General features: G+C 74.0%; 1 protein-coding gene across 1 annotated transcript in view; it reads left to right on the top strand.

The window, feature by feature from the left end:
• Positions 1 to 2,162: 2,162 nt before the first annotated feature.
• Positions 2,163 to 23,360, top strand: part of SPECC1 (sperm antigen with calponin homology and coiled-coil domains 1) — a 77,171-nt gene continuing 55,973 nt past the window's right edge. The window contains exon 1 of the mRNA XM_048519389.1: positions 2,163 to 2,220. Within this exon, the coding sequence (XP_048375346.1) occupies positions 2,163 to 2,220 (58 nt within the window). The remainder of the gene's footprint in view (positions 2,221 to 23,360) is intronic.

The following is a 23,360-nucleotide window of genomic DNA, read 5'->3' as shown; positions in this document are numbered from 1 at the left end:
CGGTTCGCAAGCAGCCCTTGAAAACAAAACCACAGCCTGTCGTCTGTACTGTAACGACCCTAGGAACTTGAATGTATGTGCCCTTGTGTCTTACTGGGTGTGTGTATTTTTAAACAAATTTATATAAAGCATTTAAATTCAATTTGGACTCTTGCTTCTCTGTGGAATATCCATTGCTAGAATTCCTTCCCCGTAGACACAGTCTAAAAGATCTCCTCTCGGCCCCTCTCGCTGCCAACGTGAGTGTTCATTCCCCATTGATCTACTTTTAAAAACTATATGTGTGCTGTTACACTTTTTAGCAGCTGGTGGAGAATCCCTTTAATAAAATCCTTACCCCTGTTAAGACCGTAACAGTACTGAGAGCCAGCATGGTGTAGTGGTTAAGGTGTCGGGCGAATCTGGGAAACCCAGGTTTGAATCCCCGCTCTGCCATGGAAACTCGGAAGCTTGGTGACCTTTGATTTGATTTTAATTTTAATTTATATGCCACCCTCCCCTGGAGGTGGGTGGTGCACAACATATGGTAGCAAATAAACAACAGCATGTCATACAATAGGACTAAGCATAATACAATAGGACTAGACATAACAACAACATCATTTGCAATAAACCATAACAGTAATCCAACATAAGCTTCATAAATACTCAGTATTTCCATCTCAGGTTAACAAACTTGTCACATAATCAGCATAACAGCATAATAACATTTTGTGACAGCATGACAACATAAAACATTGCATAACATAATAATAGCATAACATCAAGTATCACAACATTCTAAAGTCTACAATACGCATCAATCCATAATCCATGAAACCATGAACCATTACAGACGAGACAAGCCTCAGAAATTAATTAACCTGGTAGCAAACACAGAAATTGAACTAATCACACACTGTCAACCACTACACCATTCTGGCTCTCAACCCCATACATCTCAACCCGATACACCCATCCAAGATGCCCCACTAGCCTACAGTAGAAAGACCTTCACGGTGAGTATCCAATGGATCCTTCTGGCTCTCAACCCCATACATCTGCAGCACCAATTGGCCATGCTGGCTGGGGCTGATGGGATTTGTAGTCCATGAACATCTGGAGAGGCTCCATAATTCTGGGAGATCTCCCGGCTCCAGCTGGTTTCTTTTGAAGTCTCACCTTCAGCTCAGAGCTTTAGCAAAAGGGCCACATTCGCAGATTGAGGTTGAAGCACATCGTATTTTTAGGAGCAGCTGCGCCTCACGCCCTTTCCTCTGTTAAATGGACACAAGGCCAGAGAAAACACAGATTACATCAGGCCGTTCTTCCTGGCAGGGGGCTGCCAGGGAGTCAGCAACACAAGGCCCTCTTGCTTCTGATAATTCACCAGCTAAAGGGAGGAATGGCGTTCCCACTCTGGAAAGCAGCGGCTCGTTGCCCAGTTTCTGCCAGTTTGGCTCTTGGAAACAGTCTTCCCTCCCTCCATTTCCTACTTGAAGTTTGGCAACTGGGTTGGACTGTCGTAGCAGCCACGGACCCAGCTGATGCTTCACACCAGCGAACAGTGGCCCGTGGAGATTTGCACAAAGACAGCTTTTGCCAACACGGTGGCAGGAAGCCGGGCCAGCAAAAGGGAACCAAAACCAGACCTACACTGGCCAAAATGAGCCTCGGACTGGCCTTTGGCCCGAGAAGTTGGGCAGGAAGTTTTCTGGGTGAGATCACTGGGCTGGCTAGAGGGAAACTCCAGCTGCTGTTTGGGGCTTCGCTCCCAGCTGCTCCACCAAGGAAGGAATTCATTGCCACCTGGAAGTGAAAGGGGCACAGAGCGGGCATCGCAGGGAGTGTAGCCCTGTGCCGTGCTACCGTTTGCAGGAGGGAAAAGGAGCAAGTTCTTCGAGTGGGACGTTCGCAAGAGGAAGAAAAACGGAGGCTTTAACAAAAGAGGTCACAGTCATCTGAGCGAGAAGGAAGTCCCCCCCACCCCCAACCCCAAAGGCACACACTCACTTCTGAGTGTCGTGCTGTTTTTTCCATGGTTAATATGGAACATATCGGGCCCTTTGGAACGACCTCCATTCAAAGCAGCGCTGGCAGAGCTTTTAGTAATAGGGTCACGGCCTGGGCATGCATTCTGCAAAGGATGCCTGGGGCCGTGCGTCAGCAGCTGAGGATGCGCCATGCACCAAAGAACGAAAATGGCCTCGGCCAAGGGATTTGGGGGGAGGGCGGCGTCAGGTCACGGCTTCCTGGATGAAGACATTTGGCTTTGCCCACCCCTCAGGTGGACCAGTTTGGTGTAGTGGTTGAGAGCAGGTGGATTCTAATCTGGAGAACTGGGTTTGATTTCCCACTCCTCTACCTAAGTGGTGTAGGCTTATCTGGTGAACCAGATGTGATTCCACACTCCTACATTCCTGCTGGGTGACCGTGGGCTAGTCACAGTTCTCTCCGAACTCAGCAGTGGTGTAGGAGGTTAAGAGCTCATGTATCTAATCTGGAGGAACCGGGTTTGATTCCCAGCTCTGCCGCCTGAGCTGTGGAGGCTTATCTGGGGAATTCAGATTCGCCTGTACACTCCCACACACACCAGCTGGGTGACCTTGGGCTCTTCTGAGCTCTCTCAGCCCCACCTACCTCACAGGGTGTTTGTTGTGTGGGGGGAAGGGCAAGGAGATTGTAAGCCCCTTTGAGTCTCCTACAGGAGAGAAAGGGGGGATATAAATCCAAACTCCTCCTCCTCCTCCCTCTTCTTCTTCTTCTTCTTCTTCTTCTTCTTCTTCTTCTTCTTCTTCTTCTTCTTCTTCTTCTTCTTCTTCTTCTTTGAACTCTCTCAGCCCCACCTGCCTCACAAGGTGTGGGGAGAGGAAGGGAAAGGAGCTTGTAAGCCACCTTGAGTTCCCTCACAGGAGAGAAAGGTGGGGTATAAATCCAAGCTCTTCTTCATGATCACAGGGGTGGCTGCTGGATGAGTTCCTTATCTTCCTTGAAAATTATAGGATGGAGAGCGACTGGCCCTGATCCTGTGCCTTTAACAGCAGCCTGGCCCACGCAGAAGTGAGACAGGCAAAGGTGTGTCTAATACTATGTGGCTGCTGAGAGAAGCGTCATTTACCAGATTCCTTGTGAGGCTTGTGAGTACTAAGGGCTTCAGTTTGTTCAAATGGCAAACCTTCTCTTCCTATGAAAACCAGAAATTGCAGGTGTGGATGTGTAGGAGGAGGTACCTGTGGTTATCAGGGACTCTCTCTGGGGCGTGAATTTCAGGACCTGACCTTTCTTGACCTGATGAGCTATCATGAACTGCCGGGTCTCATGGGTCTCATTCCTTCTGGCGCAGAATGGAATAGAGCAGTGGTGGCGAACCTATAGCCTAAAAACTGCGCCCCCTGCAGTCCAAAAACGGAAAATCACTAAAAAATACCCCAAAACAAACCCTGCATTTTGGTGCCCCCCACAAGGTGGCGCCCTGGGCAGCTGCCCACCTTGACCAATGGGCATTACGCCCCTACCTGCAAGCCCTACAGCAGGGGTCTGCAACCTGCAGATCTCCAGATGTTCATAACTACAAATCCCATCAGCCCCTGCCAGCATGGCCAATTGGGGAACAGACTTATGTAGTCTGTAACTTCAGCAGAACTCTGGGCATGGGCAGTCTTGATGAAGAAGAAAAGGAGGAGTTTGGATTTATACCCCACCTTTCTCTCCTGTAAGGAGACTCAAGGTGGCTTACAAGCTCCTGTCCCTTCCTCTCTTCACAACAGACACCTGGTGAGGTAGGTGGGGTTCAGAGAGAACTTTGGCTAGTCTAAGATCACCTAGCACAAAGGTCTGCAACCTGCGGCTCTCCAGATGTTCAAGGACTACAAATCCCAGCAGCCCCTACCAGCATAGCCAATTGGCCGTGCTGGCAGGGGCTGATGGGAATTGTAGTCCATGAACATCTGGAGTACCATAGGTTCGCCACCACTGGAATAGAGGGAGTGCCATATTGGTCCCCTACAATTGACTTGGTAGCATTCGGCCTCTGAGGGCCAGCATGGTGTAATGGTTAAGGTGTCAGACTAGGATCTGGGAAACCCAGGTTTGAATCCCCACTCTGCCATGGAAACTTGCTGCGTGACCTCGGGCCAGTCACATACTCTAATCTCAGCCTTGACCCTGGCAAGTTGTTGGATGGGAGACCTCCAAGGAATACCAGGGGCTGAGGGGAAGGCAGGCAATGGCAAACCACCTTGTAACATCTCTTGAAAATCCTGCGAGGTCACCGTATGTCAGCTGTGACTTGATGGCCAATTAAATAAAATAAACTGAGGCTGCTGGATTTGCCAGGCTGGAGCTGTAGGAGGTGACTGTACCACAAGCAAGGTTTGCAAAGATGGAAACAAGTGGGGAAGCAGCCATTTTCTCAGCTTCTGTAAATCTTGCAGTTTTCAATCCTAATATGGTCCTCTGCAGCTCTATCTGGGCCCTGTCAGAGGCTGTAGCAGCAGTGGTGCTAGGAGCGGCAGTGGCGTAGGAGGTTAAGAGCTCGTGTATCTAATCTGGAGGAACCGGGTTTGATTCCCAGCTCTGCTGCCTGAGCCGTGGAGGCTTATCTGGGGAATTCAGATTAGCCTGTACACTCCCACACATGCCAGCTGGGTGACCTTGGGCTAGTCACAGCTTCTTGGAGCTCCCTCAGCCCCACCTACCTCACAGGGTGTTTGTCGTGAGGGGGGAAGGGAAAGGAGATTGTAAGCCCCTTTGAGTCTCCTTGCAGGAGAGAAAGGGGGGGATATAAATCCAACTCTTCTTCTTCTTCTTCTTCTTCTTCTTCTTCTTCTTCTTCTTCTTCTTCTTCTTCTTCTTCTTCTTCTTCTTCTTCTTCTTCTTCTTCTTCTTCTTCTTCTTCTTCTTCTTCTTCTTCTTCTTCTTCTTCTTCTTCTTCTTCTTCTTCTTCTTCTTCTTCTTCTTCTTCTTCTTCTTCTTCTTCTTCTTCTTCTTGTGGGCATTCTCAGTACCGTTACCCAACAGCCAATCGCAGGGATCTTTGGCGGAGAGTCATGTGACTTGGGATGCTCCTAAATTACACAGCCCTGAATTCTTCTTCATTGTGCAAATCAAACTCACAAGGGGGGGGAGGGGAAGGGGTTTGCATCACCTTCTGTAGCCTGACGGTGAATTTGTCCTTTTAAATTTACATTTTTTAAAAATGCCCTTTTTTTGCATCAGTCGCCCCAAAAAAATGTCACGAAAGAAACAAATTGGGAACAGCTGCCACCAAATTGGGCAAAAGAGAAAGTTCACGATGATGACAGATGAAAGCAAGAAAGGAATGGAAACCGGCAGATCGGGGCACTCCTGTGTGACAGTGGAAACTGGTACAAAAAAAATGCCAAAGCTTTTGGATCCCCAGGGGGGTCACGGTGCTTCATCAAGAGCCTGCAAAAATTTGACAACCTGGAGCAGGACAGGAATTTCCTCCTGGTCCAGGCAAGTGGATTTAACTTGGATGTTGTTAAAGAAATCCAGGCCGTCAATCAAAGGGTCTGGTGGGATAATCTCCTCCTTTATCTGATGATTCCATGGTGTAAGAGAGAGCCTGGGAGCTCCACGTCCCACCAGCCACCGTCAGGAGTGGAAAAAGCTTCACGGGGCGCGGCTGCTGCTTTCCAGTTTCCCCAGCTGCAGCTGTTGAAATGCAGCCGGGGTGTGGGTGGGCTGCTTGTGTCCCGGCCAGAAAATGCCTGCTATCTCTCCTTTTTTCCCCTTTCCCTGAACACTGCAGCCTTTGTCTTCGGCCTTTTATTATGCCTGTAACACAACACGGAGCTGTACTGTGCAAAGTGCGCTTCTCCCGCCCGCCCCCAATGTTGTGTGTATACTTTTTGCGGGGAGGGGGGGTATCTTTCCATCGGCCCACGCGATGCCTTCCAGCCCTCACTCCCCCGCACTGTTGACTGTGCTGGTTGCAAAACTTTTTCCTGCCGAGAGGAGAATATTCCCTTTTCTGTGGACTGTTTCAGCACCGGAGTTGGCCACTGCTGGGTTCTCTGGGGCTGTGGTTTGGCCACCAGCTGCAGGGACCCAAAGGGGCATTTGCCATGCAAACTAGACCCTGCCCAGGTTGGCAAGTGGGAGTTGTCCAATGGGTAATGCATACTTAGGTGTCAAACTCACGCCCCTCCAGATGTTACGGACTACAGTTCCCATCATCCCCTGCCAGCGTAATGCTGGCAGGGGATGATGGGAACTGTAGTCCATAACAGCTGGAGGGCTGCGAGTTTGACACATGTGCATAATGAGGGACCTAGGGAGCTGGGTATGTTTATTTTGGTGAAGAGAGGGTTAAAAGAGGTGACATGATAGCCACGTTTAGATATTTGAAACGATGTCATCTTGGTGAGGGAGCAAGCTTGTTTTCTGTGGCTCCGGAGACAAGGACCAGGAGTGATGGGCGCGAGGTGAAGGAAAAGAGATTCCACCTAAACATCAGGGAAAAACTTCCTGACAGTATGGGCTGTAAGGGCACTACCTCAGACTGTGGCGGAGTCTCTTTCTTTGGAGGCTTTTTAAGAGAGGCTTGATGGCCGTCTGTCAGGAGTACTTTGATTGTGTTTTCCTGCCTTGCAGGGGGTTGGACTGGATGGCCCTTGGGGTCTCTTCCAACTCTGTGATTCTATGAAAACGTAGCCCACACGTTGCCTCCTTGACCACGAAAGTTTCTGGACCACAAAAGTTCTTCAACTCACAGCTGACTTATAGTGACCACAGCCGGGGGCTGACAAGGCAAGTGGGAAGCGGAGGTGGTTTGCCATTCCCTTCCTCTGCAAAGTCTTCCCGGTCCATCTCCTATTCAAGTACCAGCTCTTAATAGTTTATTTCTCCCTGGATTGATTGATTAACTAATTAATATTTATATCCAGTGGTGGGACCCAAAAATTTTAGTAACAGGTTCCCATGGTGGTGGGATTCAAACTGTGGCATAGCGCCAGTGGGGCTGGGCGGGGCACAACGGGGGTGTGGCCGGACATTCCGGGGGTGGGGCATTCCTGGGTGGGGCTGTGGCAAGGACACAGCCGCTGCGCTGGTCCTTGGGCGGGAAACGAATGCACGCAGGCGCAGGCTGCCATGCACGGCGGTGCACCTCCTGCTAGACTGCTTCAAGTTCTGCGCGCTACTGCTGAGGAGCGGAGGAGGGGCGTAACTAAGGCAAAAATCACGTGGCAAAATCACCAATTAGTAACCCCCTCTTGGCACACACAAATAATTAGTAACCTACTCTCGGGAACCTGTGAGAACCTGCTGGATCCCACCTCTGTTTATATCCCTCTTTTCATCCGTCATGGAACTTAGAGGTTTTGCGGGGTTCACAGGAAGTCTCTCATCTAAGTCTGGACCAGATCGAGACCAGCTTAGCATCAGCGAGGTGACTGTATACTGTGCTCTTTAAACCATCCGTAGGCTATTCCTCCTGATCTGAATGGCTGAAGTCAAATCTCAGAAGCTAAGCGGAGCCAGCCCTGGTTGGATGGGAGACCCCCATAGAATTTCAGAGTAGGCAATGGCAAACCACCTCCGTTGGCCGCTTGCCCTGAAAATCCTACTGGGTTGCCACAAGTTGGCTATACCTTGACGACATGTTGCCCACATGTCAATAATTGAGGCTCGGGAATAATTGAGGCTCGGGAAAGCCAGAGCTGACATGTTGCCCACATGTCAATAATTGAGGCTCCAGTCAATAATTGAGGCTCGGGAAAGCCAGAGCTGGGGGCTCAGACTTTCCAACTAGCACTGTGGTGGCAAACCTTTGGCACTCCAGATGTTATGGACTGCAATTCCCATCAGCCGCTTCCAGCATGGCCAATTGGCCATGCTGGAAGGGGCTGATGGGAATTGTAGTCCATAACATCTGGAGTGCCAAACTAGCATATATCTGCAAACTCTTCCCGCTTCTCGGTCTCCCCCCTCCCCCCTGTTCCCACCATCAACAGAATAAGAAAAGACAGTGTTTAAACCAGTATTGTTCTGTGTTCCAAACTCAAGGTCAGTGATAGAACTCATTCTGGCCTCCGAGAGGGGGAGGAACGAAGGATGCATACTTCCCTAGTTACAAGCACAGCGATTGAAACACAATGGCCTATAAACAGACAGATCACAGCAAGTGCAGGTGTGACCTTGGTGCCAGCCCGGCAATGCCAGGCCAGGCCATTCTCACCTTGGCACATTGTTTGGGGCCTCCTGAGAGAGAGAGGGAACCCCTCAGTGTTTTATCAGACTTCTTTGCCTTGAATTATCCTCCAGTTGGCATGCTCAGTTAAAAGTATCAGGGGCTCAGAGATGTTCTTTCTCTGTCTAGAGTAGGGGTGGCCAACCTATGGTGCTGTAGCTGTCCATGGACTACAATTCCCATCAGCCCCAATCGGCCATGCTGGCAGGGGCTGATGGGAATTGTAGTCTATGAACATCTGAAGAGCCAAAGGTTGCAGACCCCTGCCCTACAGGGTCACGATACATCAGCTGTCACATGACACTTTCCACCACAACCACCAAGATGCTACTAGTCTTCTGCTTTGCTACAATAGACTAGCACAGCTAGGCAGCTTCACATGTCCCTGTGCCTGGAGCATGAGAGGCAGTATGGTGTAGTGGTTAAGAATTATGAATTGTAATCTGGTGAACCAGATTTGTTTCTCTGGTTCTGCACATGAAGCCTGCTGGGAGACCTTGGACCGATCACAGTTCTCTCAAAACCCTGTCAGCCTCGCCTTTCTCACAAGGTGTGTGTTGTAGGGAGAGGAAAGGAAGGAGTTGGTCAGCCGCTTCGAGGGCCCTTACAGTCGAGAAAAGCAGGGTATAAATCCCAATTCTTCATCTCCTAATTGCTGACCGTCCTGCAGTATTGACAGCCGTGGACTATGCTGTGTTGTAAATTTAACTCCACCAGCCATGGGACGTTGAAGCCTGCTGTTCCGCTTGCAGCTTGTGAAGCCTGTTTTCTACTGCAGGCAAATATCTTACTGCATCGGAATTAAAACTCATTGGGACTGCGAGTGGCCCGACTTGACCTGCAACTTGGTGCACAAAAGGGTTGTGGATCCCGGGCTGCTCTCCCTTAAGAAGTTTCTTGTCAGAGTTCAGTCCTAACACCCACAATTTCCAGCTATAACCCTCAGTACAGAGAAGCATTGATGGCTGAAATTTAGGGCCCAGATCTCTCTCCCCCCCCTTTTTTTATAGTATCCCCTCCTCTGGAGGAAGACCTTCTAAAGATCCTCCTCTGCCATTCATTTAAATGCAAATGAGTTACTTTTTGGCAGCGTGTGGGTTGAGAAGGAGAAGCGGGGGGCCCGGTTCCCAGGAAGGAATTGATAGTCAGGATTTGCAATTAAGTGCACGTAATGTGATTAAAAGAATCAAAGGCCCCGTTGTTTGCCGTCAGCTGGCTAATGAGATGCGACTCCGGGGCTTGGCTGTCGAAGGGGCTGCTGCATTGGGAGATGAATTGTCTGGCCCGGTGCCTTTTTCACAAAGGCCAATTTTTTTTCTGAGCAGAGAGATGCTTCAGGAGGCCGAATACCCGAGGACCAACTGACCGTGCGTGCGTGTGCGTGCGTGCGTTCTGCCACACAATCGTAGCCAAGTTCTTTTGTTTTTCTGCCACGTATTCTTCTATGTGTGCAAAGCATTGTCAAGTCACCGCTGACTTATGATGACCCTGCAGGCAGGGGCGTAACGGGGCAAACTGGAGCCCTGGGCAAAACCTGAGTTGGATTCTCCCCCCCAGCCGCCCTACCACAACCAAAAATGTTTTTTTGTACCAGGTCATTGGTGCCTGCAGGGGATGCATTTTTAGACATATCAGCACCAAAATTTCAGCGTATCATCAGGAGACTGCCCTGATGATACCCCCCAAGTTTGGTGCATTTTAGTTCTGGGGGGACAAAGTTATTCATCCTCAAAAGGGTAGCCCTCATCTCCTTAGCTCCCATTGGAAAGAATGGGGAATGGGGCACCCCTTTTGAGGGTCCATAACTTTGGCCCCCCTGAACCAAATTGCACCAAATTTGGGGGGTATCATCAGGGCAGTCTCCTGATGAGACCCTGAAAGTTTTGACACTTTGTCTTCAGAAATGTGCCCCCCCCAGCCTGCAACCCCCATTGACAGCAATGCCGAAAACTCAAATCAGAACAAAGATTCTTGGGCAAATTTCTGGGATGTTCCTGCAGGGGGTGCATTTTTGGACATATAGGCACCAAAATTTCAGAGTATAATCTGGAGACTGTCCTGATGGCACCCCCCAAGTTTGGTGCAGTTTGGTTCAGGGGGGCCAAAGTTATGGACCCTCAAAGGGGGTGCCCCACCCCCCATTCTTTGCTAAGGAGATGGGGGCTACCCTTTTGAAGGTCCATAACTTTGGCCCCCCTGAACCAAACTGCACCAAAGTTCACCAAACTCAAGGTGGCTTACAAGCTCCTTTCCCTTCCTCTCTCCACAACAGACACCTGGTGAGGTAGGTGGGGCTGAGAGAGTTCAGAGATCCCCCCCCCCCCACCCCCCCCCCCCCCCACCCCCCCCCCCCCCCACCCCCCCCCCCCCCCACCCCCCCCCCCCCCCACCCCCCCCCCCCCCCACCCCCCCCCCCCCCCACCCCCCCCCCCCCCCACCCCCCCCCCCCCCCACCCCCCCCCCCCCCCACCCCCCCCCCCCCCCACCCCCCCCCCCCCCCACCCCCCCCCCCCCCCACCCCCCCCCCCCCCCACCCCCCCCCCCCCCCACCCCCCCCCCCCCCCACCCCCCCCCCCCCCCACCCCCCCCCCCCCCCACCCCCCCCCCCCCCCACCCCCCCCCCCCCCCACCCCCCCCCCCCCCCACCCCCCCCCCCCCCCACCCCCCCCCCCCCCCACCCCCCCCCCCCCCCACCCCCCCCCCCCCCCACCCCCCCCCCCCCCCACCCCCCCCCCCCCCCACCCCCCCCCCCCCCCACCCCCCCCCCCCCCCACCCCCCCCCCCCCCCACCCCCCCCCCCCCCCACCCCCCCCCCCCCCCACCCCCCCCCCCCCCCACCCCCCCCCCCCCCCACCCCCCCCCCCCCCCACCCCCCCCCCCCCCCACCCCCCCCCCCCCCCACCCCCCCCCCCCCCCACCCCCCCCCCCCCCCACCCCCCCCCCCCCCCACCCCCCCCCCCCCCCACCCCCCCCCCCCCCCACCCCCCCCCCCCCCCACCCCCCCCCCCCCCCACCCCCCCCCCCCCCCACCCCCCCCCCCCCCCACCCCCCCCCCCCCCCACCCCCCCCCCCCCCCACCCCCCCCCCCCCCCACCCCCCCCCCCCCCCACCCCCCCCCCCCCCCACCCCCCCCCCCCCCCACCCCCCCCCCCCCCCACCCCCCCCCCCCCCCACCCCCCCCCCCCCCCACCCCCCCCCCCCCCCACCCCCCCCCCCCCCCACCCCCCCCCCCCCCCACCCCCCCCCCCCCCCACCCCCCCCCCCCCCCACCCCCCCCCCCCCCCACCCCCCCCCCCCCCCACCCCCCCCCCCCCCCACCCCCCCCCCCCCCCACCCCCCCCCCCCCCCACCCCCCCCCCCCCCCACCCCCCCCCCCCCCCACCCCCCCCCCCCCCCACCCCCCCCCCCCCCCACCCCCCCCCCCCCCCACCCCCCCCCCCCCCCACCCCCCCCCCCCCCCACCCCCCCCCCCCCCCACCCCCCCCCCCCCCCACCCCCCCCCCCCCCCACCCCCCCCCCCCCCCACCCCCCCCCCCCCCCACCCCCCCCCCCCCCCACCCCCCCCCCCCCCCACCCCCCCCCCCCCCCACCCCCCCCCCCCCCCACCCCCCCCCCCCCCCACCCCCCCCCCCCCCCACCCCCCCCCCCCCCCACCCCCCCCCCCCCCCACCCCCCCCCCCCCCCACCCCCCCCCCCCCCCACCCCCCCCCCCCCCCACCCCCCCCCCCCCCCACCCCCCCCCCCCCCCACCCCCCCCCCCCCCCACCCCCCCCCCCCCCCACCCCCCCCCCCCCCCACCCCCCCCCCCCCCCACCCCCCCCCCCCCCCACCCCCCCCCCCCCCCACCCCCCCCCCCCCCCACCCCCCCCCCCCCCCACCCCCCCCCCCCCCCACCCCCCCCCCCCCCCACCCCCCCCCCCCCCCACCCCCCCCCCCCCCCACCCCCCCCCCCCCCCACCCCCCCCCCCCCCCACCCCCCCCCCCCCCCACCCCCCCCCCCCCCCACCCCCCCCCCCCCCCACCCCCCCCCCCCCCCACCCCCCCCCCCCCCCACCCCCCCCCCCCCCCACCCCCCCCCCCCCCCACCCCCCCCCCCCCCCACCCCCCCCCCCCCCCACCCCCCCCCCCCCCCACCCCCCCCCCCCCCCACCCCCCCCCCCCCCCACCCCCCCCCCCCCCCACCCCCCCCCCCCCCCACCCCCCCCCCCCCCCACCCCCCCCCCCCCCCACCCCCCCCCCCCCCCACCCCCCCCCCCCCCCACCCCCCCCCCCCCCCACCCCCCCCCCCCCCCACCCCCCCCCCCCCCCACCCCCCCCCCCCCCCACCCCCCCCCCCCCCCACCCCCCCCCCCCCCCACCCCCCCCCCCCCCCACCCCCCCCCCCCCCCACCCCCCCCCCCCCCCACCCCCCCCCCCCCCCACCCCCCCCCCCCCCCACCCCCCCCCCCCCCCACCCCCCCCCCCCCCCACCCCCCCCCCCCCCCACCCCCCCCCCCCCCCACCCCCCCCCCCCCCCACCCCCCCCCCCCCCCACCCCCCCCCCCCCCCACCCCCCCCCCCCCCCACCCCCCCCCCCCCCCACCCCCCCCCCCCCCCACCCCCCCCCCCCCCCACCCCCCCCCCCCCCCACCCCCCCCCCCCCCCACCCCCCCCCCCCCCCACCCCCCCCCCCCCCCACCCCCCCCCCCCCCCACCCCCCCCCCCCCCCACCCCCCCCCCCCCCCACCCCCCCCCCCCCCCACCCCCCCCCCCCCCCACCCCCCCCCCCCCCCACCCCCCCCCCCCCCCACCCCCCCCCCCCCCCACCCCCCCCCCCCCCCACCCCCCCCCCCCCCCACCCCCCCCCCCCCCCACCCCCCCCCCCCCCCACCCCCCCCCCCCCCCACCCCCCCCCCCCCCCACCCCCCCCCCCCCCCACCCCCCCCCCCCCCCACCCCCCCCCCCCCCCACCCCCCCCCCCCCCCACCCCCCCCCCCCCCCACCCCCCCCCCCCCCCACCCCCCCCCCCCCCCACCCCCCCCCCCCCCCACCCCCCCCCCCCCCCACCCCCCCCCCCCCCCACCCCCCCCCCCCCCCACCCCCCCCCCCCCCCACCCCCCCCCCCCCCCACCCCCCCCCCCCCCCACCCCCCCCCCCCCCCACCCCCCCCCCCCCCCACCCCCCCCCCCCCCCACCCCCCCCCCCCCCCACCCCCCCCCCCCCCCACCCCCCCCCCCCCCCACCCCCCCCCCCCCCCACCCCCCCCCCCCCCCACCCCCCCCCCCCCCCACCCCCCCCCCCCCCCACCCCCCCCCCCCCCCACCCCCCCCCCCCCCCACCCCCCCCCCCCCCCACCCCCCCCCCCCCCCACCCCCCCCCCCCCCCACCCCCCCCCCCCCCCACCCCCCCCCCCCCCCACCCCCCCCCCCCCCCACCCCCCCCCCCCCCCACCCCCCCCCCCCCCCACCCCCCCCCCCCCCCACCCCCCCCCCCCCCCACCCCCCCCCCCCCCCACCCCCCCCCCCCCCCACCCCCCCCCCCCCCCACCCCCCCCCCCCCCCACCCCCCCCCCCCCCCACCCCCCCCCCCCCCCACCCCCCCCCCCCCCCACCCCCCCCCCCCCCCACCCCCCCCCCCCCCCACCCCCCCCCCCCCCCACCCCCCCCCCCCCCCACCCCCCCCCCCCCCCACCCCCCCCCCCCCCCACCCCCCCCCCCCCCCACCCCCCCCCCCCCCCACCCCCCCCCCCCCCCACCCCCCCCCCCCCCCACCCCCCCCCCCCCCCACCCCCCCCCCCCCCCACCCCCCCCCCCCCCCACCCCCCCCCCCCCCCACCCCCCCCCCCCCCCACCCCCCCCCCCCCCCACCCCCCCCCCCCCCCACCCCCCCCCCCCCCCACCCCCCCCCCCCCCCACCCCCCCCCCCCCCCACCCCCCCCCCCCCCCACCCCCCCCCCCCCCCACCCCCCCCCCCCCCCACCCCCCCCCCCCCCCACCCCCCCCCCCCCCCACCCCCCCCCCCCCCCACCCCCCCCCCCCCCCACCCCCCCCCCCCCCCACCCCCCCCCCCCCCCACCCCCCCCCCCCCCCACCCCCCCCCCCCCCCACCCCCCCCCCCCCCCACCCCCCCCCCCCCCCACCCCCCCCCCCCCCCACCCCCCCCCCCCCCCACCCCCCCCCCCCCCCACCCCCCCCCCCCCCCACCCCCCCCCCCCCCCACCCCCCCCCCCCCCCACCCCCCCCCCCCCCCACCCCCCCCCCCCCCCACCCCCCCCCCCCCCCACCCCCCCCCCCCCCCACCCCCCCCCCCCCCCACCCCCCCCCCCCCCCACCCCCCCCCCCCCCCACCCCCCCCCCCCCCCACCCCCCCCCCCCCCCACCCCCCCCCCCCCCCACCCCCCCCCCCCCCCACCCCCCCCCCCCCCCACCCCCCCCCCCCCCCACCCCCCCCCCCCCCCACCCCCCCCCCCCCCCACCCCCCCCCCCCCCCACCCCCCCCCCCCCCCACCCCCCCCCCCCCCCACCCCCCCCCCCCCCCACCCCCCCCCCCCCCCACCCCCCCCCCCCCCCACCCCCCCCCCCCCCCACCCCCCCCCCCCCCCACCCCCCCCCCCCCCCACCCCCCCCCCCCCCCACCCCCCCCCCCCCCCACCCCCCCCCCCCCCCACCCCCCCCCCCCCCCACCCCCCCCCCCCCCCACCCCCCCCCCCCCCCACCCCCCCCCCCCCCCACCCCCCCCCCCCCCCACCCCCCCCCCCCCCCACCCCCCCCCCCCCCCACCCCCCCCCCCCCCCACCCCCCCCCCCCCCCACCCCCCCCCCCCCCCACCCCCCCCCCCCCCCACCCCCCCCCCCCCCCACCCCCCCCCCCCCCCACCCCCCCCCCCCCCCACCCCCCCCCCCCCCCACCCCCCCCCCCCCCCACCCCCCCCCCCCCCCACCCCCCCCCCCCCCCACCCCCCCCCCCCCCCACCCCCCCCCCCCCCCACCCCCCCCCCCCCCCACCCCCCCCCCCCCCCACCCCCCCCCCCCCCCACCCCCCCCCCCCCCCACCCCCCCCCCCCCCCACCCCCCCCCCCCCCCACCCCCCCCCCCCCCCACCCCCCCCCCCCCCCACCCCCCCCCCCCCCCACCCCCCCCCCCCCCCACCCCCCCCCCCCCCCACCCCCCCCCCCCCCCACCCCCCCCCCCCCCCACCCCCCCCCCCCCCCACCCCCCCCCCCCCCCACCCCCCCCCCCCCCCACCCCCCCCCCCCCCCACCCCCCCCCCCCCCCACCCCCCCCCCCCCCCACCCCCCCCCCCCCCCACCCCCCCCCCCCCCCACCCCCCCCCCCCCCCACCCCCCCCCCCCCCCACCCCCCCCCCCCCCCACCCCCCCCCCCCCCCACCCCCCCCCCCCCCCACCCCCCCCCCCCCCCACCCCCCCCCCCCCCCACCCCCCCCCCCCCCCACCCCCCCCCCCCCCCACCCCCCCCCCCCCCCACCCCCCCCCCCCCCCACCCCCCCCCCCCCCCACCCCCCCCCCCCCCCACCCCCCCCCCCCCCCACCCCCCCCCCCCCCCACCCCCCCCCCCCCCCACCCCCCCCCCCCCCCACCCCCCCCCCCCCCCACCCCCCCCCCCCCCCACCCCCCCCCCCCCCCACCCCCCCCCCCCCCCACCCCCCCCCCCCCCCACCCCCCCCCCCCCCCACCCCCCCCCCCCCCCACCCCCCCCCCCCCCCACCCCCCCCCCCCCCCACCCCCCCCCCCCCCCACCCCCCCCCCCCCCCACCCCCCCCCCCCCCCACCCCCCCCCCCCCCCACCCCCCCCCCCCCCCACCCCCCCCCCCCCCCACCCCCCCCCCCCCCCACCCCCCCCCCCCCCCACCCCCCCCCCCCCCCACCCCCCCCCCCCCCCACCCCCCCCCCCCCCCACCCCCCCCCCCCCCCACCCCCCCCCCCCCCCACCCCCCCCCCCCCCCACCCCCCCCCCCCCCCACCCCCCCCCCCCCCCACCCCCCCCCCCCCCCACCCCCCCCCCCCCCCACCCCCCCCCCCCCCCACCCCCCCCCCCCCCCACCCCCCCCCCCCCCCACCCCCCCCCCCCCCCACCCCCCCCCCCCCCCACCCCCCCCCCCCCCCACCCCCCCCCCCCCCCACCCCCCCCCCCCCCCACCCCCCCCCCCCCCCACCCCCCCCCCCCCCCACCCCCCCCCCCCCCCACCCCCCCCCCCCCCCACCCCCCCCCCCCCCCACCCCCCCCCCCCCCCACCCCCCCCCCCCCCCACCCCCCCCCCCCCCCACCCCCCCCCCCCCCCACCCCCCCCCCCCCCCACCCCCCCCCCCCCCCACCCCCCCCCCCCCCCACCCCCCCCCCCCCCCACCCCCCCCCCCCCCCACCCCCCCCCCCCCCCACCCCCCCCCCCCCCCACCCCCCCCCCCCCCCACCCCCCCCCCCCCCCACCCCCCCCCCCCCCCACCCCCCCCCCCCCCCACCCCCCCCCCCCCCCACCCCCCCCCCCCCCCACCCCCCCCCCCCCCCACCCCCCCCCCCCCCCACCCCCCCCCCCCCCCACCCCCCCCCCCCCCCACCCCCCCCCCCCCCCACCCCCCCCCCCCCCCACCCCCCCCCCCCCCCACCCCCCCCCCCCCCCACCCCCCCCCCCCCCCACCCCCCCCCCCCCCCACCCCCCCCCCCCCCCACCCCCCCCCCCCCCCACCCCCCCCCCCCCCCACCCCCCCCCCCCCCCACCCCCCCCCCCCCCCACCCCCCCCCCCCCCCACCCCCCCCCCCCCCCACCCCCCCCCCCCCCCACCCCCCCCCCCCCCCACCCCCCCCCCCCCCCACCCCCCCCCCCCCCCACCCCCCCCCCCCCCCACCCCCCCCCCCCCCCACCCCCCCCCCCCCCCACCCCCCCCCCCCCCCACCCCCCCCCCCCCCCACCCCCCCCCCCCCCCACCCCCCCCCCCCCCCACCCCCCCCCCCCCCCACCCCCCCCCCCCCCCACCCCCCCCCCCCCCCACCCCCCCCCCCCCCCACCCCCCCCCCCCCCCACCCCCCCCCCCCCCCACCCCCCCCCCCCCCCACCCCCCCCCCCCCCCACCCCCCCCCCCCCCCACCCCCCCCCCCCCCCACCCCCCCCCCCCCCCACCCCCCCCCCCCCCCACCCCCCCCCCCCCCCACCCCCCCCCCCCCCCACCCCCCCCCCCCCCCACCCCCCCCCCCCCCCACCCCCCCCCCCCCCCACCCCCCCCCCCCCCCACCCCCCCCCCCCCCCACCCCCCCCCCCCCCCACCCCCCCCCCCCCCCACCCCCCCCCCCCCCCACCCCCCCCCCCCCCCACCCCCCCCCCCCCCCACCCCCCCCCCCCCCCACCCCCCCCCCCCCCCACCCCCCCCCCCCCCCACCCCCCCCCCCCCCCACCCCCCCCCCCCCCCACCCCCCCCCCCCCCCACCCCCCCCCCCCCCCACCCCCCCCCCCCCCCACCCCCCCCCCCCCCCACCCCCCCCCCCCCCCACCCCCCCCCCCCCCCACCCCCCCCCCCCCCCACCCCCCCCCCCCCCCACCCCCCCCCCCCCCCACCCCCCCCCCCCCCCACCCCCCCCCCCCCCCACCCCCCCCCCCCCCCACCCCCCCCCCCCCCCACCCCCCCCCCCCCCCACCCCCCCCCCCCCCCACCCCCCCCCCCCCCCACCCCCCCCCCCCCCCACCCCCCCCCCCCCCCACCCCCCCCCCCCCCCACCCCCCCCCCCCCCCACCCCCCCCCCCCCCCACCCCCCCCCCCCCCCACCCCCCCCCCCCCCCACCCCCCCCCCCCCCCACCCCCCCCCCCCCCCACCCCCCCCCCCCCCCACCCCCCCCCCCCCCCACCCCCCCCCCCCCCCACCCCCCCCCCCCCCCACCCCCCCCCCCCCCCACCCCCCCCCCCCCCCACCCCCCCCCCCCCCCACCCCCCCCCCCCCCCACCCCCCCCCCCCCCCACCCCCCCCCCCCCCCACCCCCCCCCCCCCCCACCCCCCCCCCCCCCCACCCCCCCCCCCCCCCACCCCCCCCCCCCCCCACCCCCCCCCCCCCCCACCCCCCCCCCCCCCCACCCCCCCCCCCCCCCACCCCCCCCCCCCCCCACCCCCCCCCCCCCCCACCCCCCCCCCCCCCCACCCCCCCCCCCCCCCACCCCCCCCCCCCCCCACCCCCCCCCCCCCCCACCCCCCCCCCCCCCCACCCCCCCCCCCCCCCACCCCCCCCCCCCCCCACCCCCCCCCCCCCCCACCCCCCCCCCCCCCCACCCCCCCCCCCCCCCACCCCCCCCCCCCCCCACCCCCCCCCCCCCCCACCCCCCCCCCCCCCCACCCCCCCCCCCCCCCACCCCCCCCCCCCCCCACCCCCCCCCCCCCCCACCCCCCCCCCCCCCCACCCCCCCCCCCCCCCACCCCCCCCCCCCCCCACCCCCCCCCCCCCCCACCCCCCCCCCCCCCCACCCCCCCCCCCCCCCACCCCCCCCCCCCCCCACCCCCCCCCCCCCCCACCCCCCCCCCCCCCCACCCCCCCCCCCCCCCACCCCCCCCCCCCCCCACCCCCCCCCCCCCCCACCCCCCCCCCCCCCCACCCCCCCCCCCCCCCACCCCCCCCCCCCCCCACCCCCCCCCCCCCCCACCCCCCCCCCCCCCCACCCCCCCCCCCCCCCACCCCCCCCCCCCCCCACCCCCCCCCCCCCCCACCCCCCCCCCCCCCCACCCCCCCCCCCCCCCACCCCCCCCCCCCCCCACCCCCCCCCCCCCCCACCCCCCCCCCCCCCCACCCCCCCCCCCCCCCACCCCCCCCCCCCCCCACCCCCCCCCCCCCCCACCCCCCCCCCCCCCCACCCCCCCCCCCCCCCACCCCCCCCCCCCCCCACCCCCCCCCCCCCCCACCCCCCCCCCCCCCCACCCCCCCCCCCCCCCACCCCCCCCCCCCCCCACCCCCCCCCCCCCCCACCCCCCCCCCCCCCCACCCCCCCCCCCCCCCACCCCCCCCCCCCCCCACCCCCCCCCCCCCCCACCCCCCCCCCCCCCCACCCCCCCCCCCCCCCACCCCCCCCCCCCCCCACCCCCCCCCCCCCCCACCCCCCCCCCCCCCCACCCCCCCCCCCCCCCACCCCCCCCCCCCCCCACCCCCCCCCCCCCCCACCCCCCCCCCCCCCCACCCCCCCCCCCCCCCACCCCCCCCCCCCCCCACCCCCCCCCCCCCCCACCCCCCCCCCCCCCCACCCCCCCCCCCCCCCACCCCCCCCCCCCCCCACCCCCCCCCCCCCCCACCCCCCCCCCCCCCCACCCCCCCCCCCCCCCACCCCCCCCCCCCCCCACCCCCCCCCCCCCCCACCCCCCCCCCCCCCCACCCCCCCCCCCCCCCACCCCCCCCCCCCCCCACCCCCCCCCCCCCCCACCCCCCCCCCCCCCCACCCCCCCCCCCCCCCACCCCCCCCCCCCCCCACCCCCCCCCCCCCCCACCCCCCCCCCCCCCCACCCCCCCCCCCCCCCACCCCCCCCCCCCCCCACCCCCCCCCCCCCCCACCCCCCCCCCCCCCCACCCCCCCCCCCCCCCACCCCCCCCCCCCCCCACCCCCCCCCCCCCCCACCCCCCCCCCCCCCCACCCCCCCCCCCCCCCACCCCCCCCCCCCCCCACCCCCCCCCCCCCCCACCCCCCCCCCCCCCCACCCCCCCCCCCCCCCACCCCCCCCCCCCCCCACCCCCCCCCCCCCCCACCCCCCCCCCCCCCCACCCCCCCCCCCCCCCACCCCCCCCCCCCCCCACCCCCCCCCCCCCCCACCCCCCCCCCCCCCCACCCCCCCCCCCCCCCACCCCCCCCCCCCCCCACCCCCCCCCCCCCCCACCCCCCCCCCCCCCCACCCCCCCCCCCCCCCACCCCCCCCCCCCCCCACCCCCCCCCCCCCCCACCCCCCCCCCCCCCCACCCCCCCCCCCCCCCACCCCCCCCCCCCCCCACCCCCCCCCCCCCCCACCCCCCCCCCCCCCCACCCCCCCCCCCCCCCACCCCCCCCCCCCCCCACCCCCCCCCCCCCCCACCCCCCCCCCCCCCCACCCCCCCCCCCCCCCACCCCCCCCCCCCCCCACCCCCCCCCCCCCCCACCCCCCCCCCCCCCCACCCCCCCCCCCCCCCACCCCCCCCCCCCCCCACCCCCCCCCCCCCCCACCCCCCCCCCCCCCCACCCCCCCCCCCCCCCACCCCCCCCCCCCCCCACCCCCCCCCCCCCCCACCCCCCCCCCCCCCCACCCCCCCCCCCCCCCACCCCCCCCCCCCCCCACCCCCCCCCCCCCCCACCCCCCCCCCCCCCCACCCCCCCCCCCCCCCACCCCCCCCCCCCCCCACCCCCCCCCCCCCCCACCCCCCCCCCCCCCCACCCCCCCCCCCCCCCACCCCCCCCCCCCCCCACCCCCCCCCCCCCCCACCCCCCCCCCCCCCCACCCCCCCCCCCCCCCACCCCCCCCCCCCCCCACCCCCCCCCCCCCCCACCCCCCCCCCCCCCCACCCCCCCCCCCCCCCACCCCCCCCCCCCCCCACCCCCCCCCCCCCCCACCCCCCCCCCCCCCCACCCCCCCCCCCCCCCACCCCCCCCCCCCCCCACCCCCCCCCCCCCCCACCCCCCCCCCCCCCCACCCCCCCCCCCCCCCACCCCCCCCCCCCCCCACCCCCCCCCCCCCCCACCCCCCCCCCCCCCCACCCCCCCCCCCCCCCACCCCCCCCCCCCCCCACCCCCCCCCCCCCCCACCCCCCCCCCCCCCCACCCCCCCCCCCCCCCACCCCCCCCCCCCCCCACCCCCCCCCCCCCCCACCCCCCCCCCCCCCCACCCCCCCCCCCCCCCACCCCCCCCCCCCCCCACCCCCCCCCCCCCCCACCCCCCCCCCCCCCCACCCCCCCCCCCCCCCACCCCCCCCCCCCCCCACCCCCCCCCCCCCCCACCCCCCCCCCCCCCCACCCCCCCCCCCCCCCACCCCCCCCCCCCCCCACCCCCCCCCCCCCCCACCCCCCCCCCCCCCCACCCCCCCCCCCCCCCACCCCCCCCCCCCCCCACCCCCCCCCCCCCCCACCCCCCCCCCCCCCCACCCCCCCCCCCCCCCACCCCCCCCCCCCCCCACCCCCCCCCCCCCCCACCCCCCCCCCCCCCCACCCCCCCCCCCCCCCACCCCCCCCCCCCCCCACCCCCCCCCCCCCCCACCCCCCCCCCCCCCCACCCCCCCCCCCCCCCACCCCCCCCCCCCCCCACCCCCCCCCCCCCCCACCCCCCCCCCCCCCCACCCCCCCCCCCCCCCACCCCCCCCCCCCCCCACCCCCCCCCCCCCCCACCCCCCCCCCCCCCCACCCCCCCCCCCCCCCACCCCCCCCCCCCCCCACCCCCCCCCCCCCCCACCCCCCCCCCCCCCCACCCCCCCCCCCCCCCACCCCCCCCCCCCCCCACCCCCCCCCCCCCCCACCCCCCCCCCCCCCCACCCCCCCCCCCCCCCACCCCCCCCCCCCCCCACCCCCCCCCCCCCCCACCCCCCCCCCCCCCCACCCCCCCCCCCCCCCACCCCCCCCCCCCCCCACCCCCCCCCCCCCCCACCCCCCCCCCCCCCCACCCCCCCCCCCCCCCACCCCCCCCCCCCCCCACCCCCCCCCCCCCCCACCCCCCCCCCCCCCCACCCCCCCCCCCCCCCACCCCCCCCCCCCCCCACCCCCCCCCCCCCCCACCCCCCCCCCCCCCCACCCCCCCCCCCCCCCACCCCCCCCCCCCCCCACCCCCCCCCCCCCCCACCCCCCCCCCCCCCCACCCCCCCCCCCCCCCACCCCCCCCCCCCCCCACCCCCCCCCCCCCCCACCCCCCCCCCCCCCCACCCCCCCCCCCCCCCACCCCCCCCCCCCCCCACCCCCCCCCCCCCCCACCCCCCCCCCCCCCCACCCCCCCCCCCCCCCACCCCCCCCCCCCCCCACCCCCCCCCCCCCCCACCCCCCCCCCCCCCCACCCCCCCCCCCCCCCACCCCCCCCCCCCCCCACCCCCCCCCCCCCCCACCCCCCCCCCCCCCCACCCCCCCCCCCCCCCACCCCCCCCCCCCCCCACCCCCCCCCCCCCCCACCCCCCCCCCCCCCCACCCCCCCCCCCCCCCACCCCCCCCCCCCCCCACCCCCCCCCCCCCCCACCCCCCCCCCCCCCCACCCCCCCCCCCCCCCACCCCCCCCCCCCCCCACCCCCCCCCCCCCCCACCCCCCCCCCCCCCCACCCCCCCCCCCCCCCACCCCCCCCCCCCCCCACCCCCCCCCCCCCCCACCCCCCCCCCCCCCCACCCCCCCCCCCCCCCACCCCCCCCCCCCCCCACCCCCCCCCCCCCCCACCCCCCCCCCCCCCCACCCCCCCCCCCCCCCACCCCCCCCCCCCCCCACCCCCCCCCCCCCCCACCCCCCCCCCCCCCCACCCCCCCCCCCCCCCACCCCCCCCCCCCCCCACCCCCCCCCCCCCCCACCCCCCCCCCCCCCCACCCCCCCCCCCCCCCACCCCCCCCCCCCCCCACCCCCCCCCCCCCCCACCCCCCCCCCCCCCCACCCCCCCCCCCCCCCACCCCCCCCCCCCCCCACCCCCCCCCCCCCCCACCCCCCCCCCCCCCCACCCCCCCCCCCCCCCACCCCCCCCCCCCCCCACCCCCCCCCCCCCCCACCCCCCCCCCCCCCCACCCCCCCCCCCCCCCACCCCCCCCCCCCCCCACCCCCCCCCCCCCCCACCCCCCCCCCCCCCCACCCCCCCCCCCCCCCACCCCCCCCCCCCCCCACCCCCCCCCCCCCCCACCCCCCCCCCCCCCCACCCCCCCCCCCCCCCACCCCCCCCCCCCCCCACCCCCCCCCCCCCCCACCCCCCCCCCCCCCCACCCCCCCCCCCCCCCACCCCCCCCCCCCCCCACCCCCCCCCCCCCCCACCCCCCCCCCCCCCCACCCCCCCCCCCCCCCACCCCCCCCCCCCCCCACCCCCCCCCCCCCCCACCCCCCCCCCCCCCCACCCCCCCCCCCCCCCACCCCCCCCCCCCCCCACCCCCCCCCCCCCCCACCCCCCCCCCCCCCCACCCCCCCCCCCCCCCACCCCCCCCCCCCCCCACCCCCCCCCCCCCCCACCCCCCCCCCCCCCCACCCCCCCCCCCCCCCACCCCCCCCCCCCCCCACCCCCCCCCCCCCCCACCCCCCCCC

The sequence above is a fragment of the Sphaerodactylus townsendi genome, linkage group LG16 (genome assembly GCF_021028975.2).
Source record: "Sphaerodactylus townsendi isolate TG3544 linkage group LG16, MPM_Stown_v2.3, whole genome shotgun sequence".
NCBI lineage: Eukaryota > Metazoa > Chordata > Lepidosauria > Squamata > Sphaerodactylidae > Sphaerodactylus > Sphaerodactylus townsendi.
The sequence above is the reverse complement of the archived record's forward strand: the minus strand, read 5'-3'. Positions and strand labels throughout refer to the sequence as shown.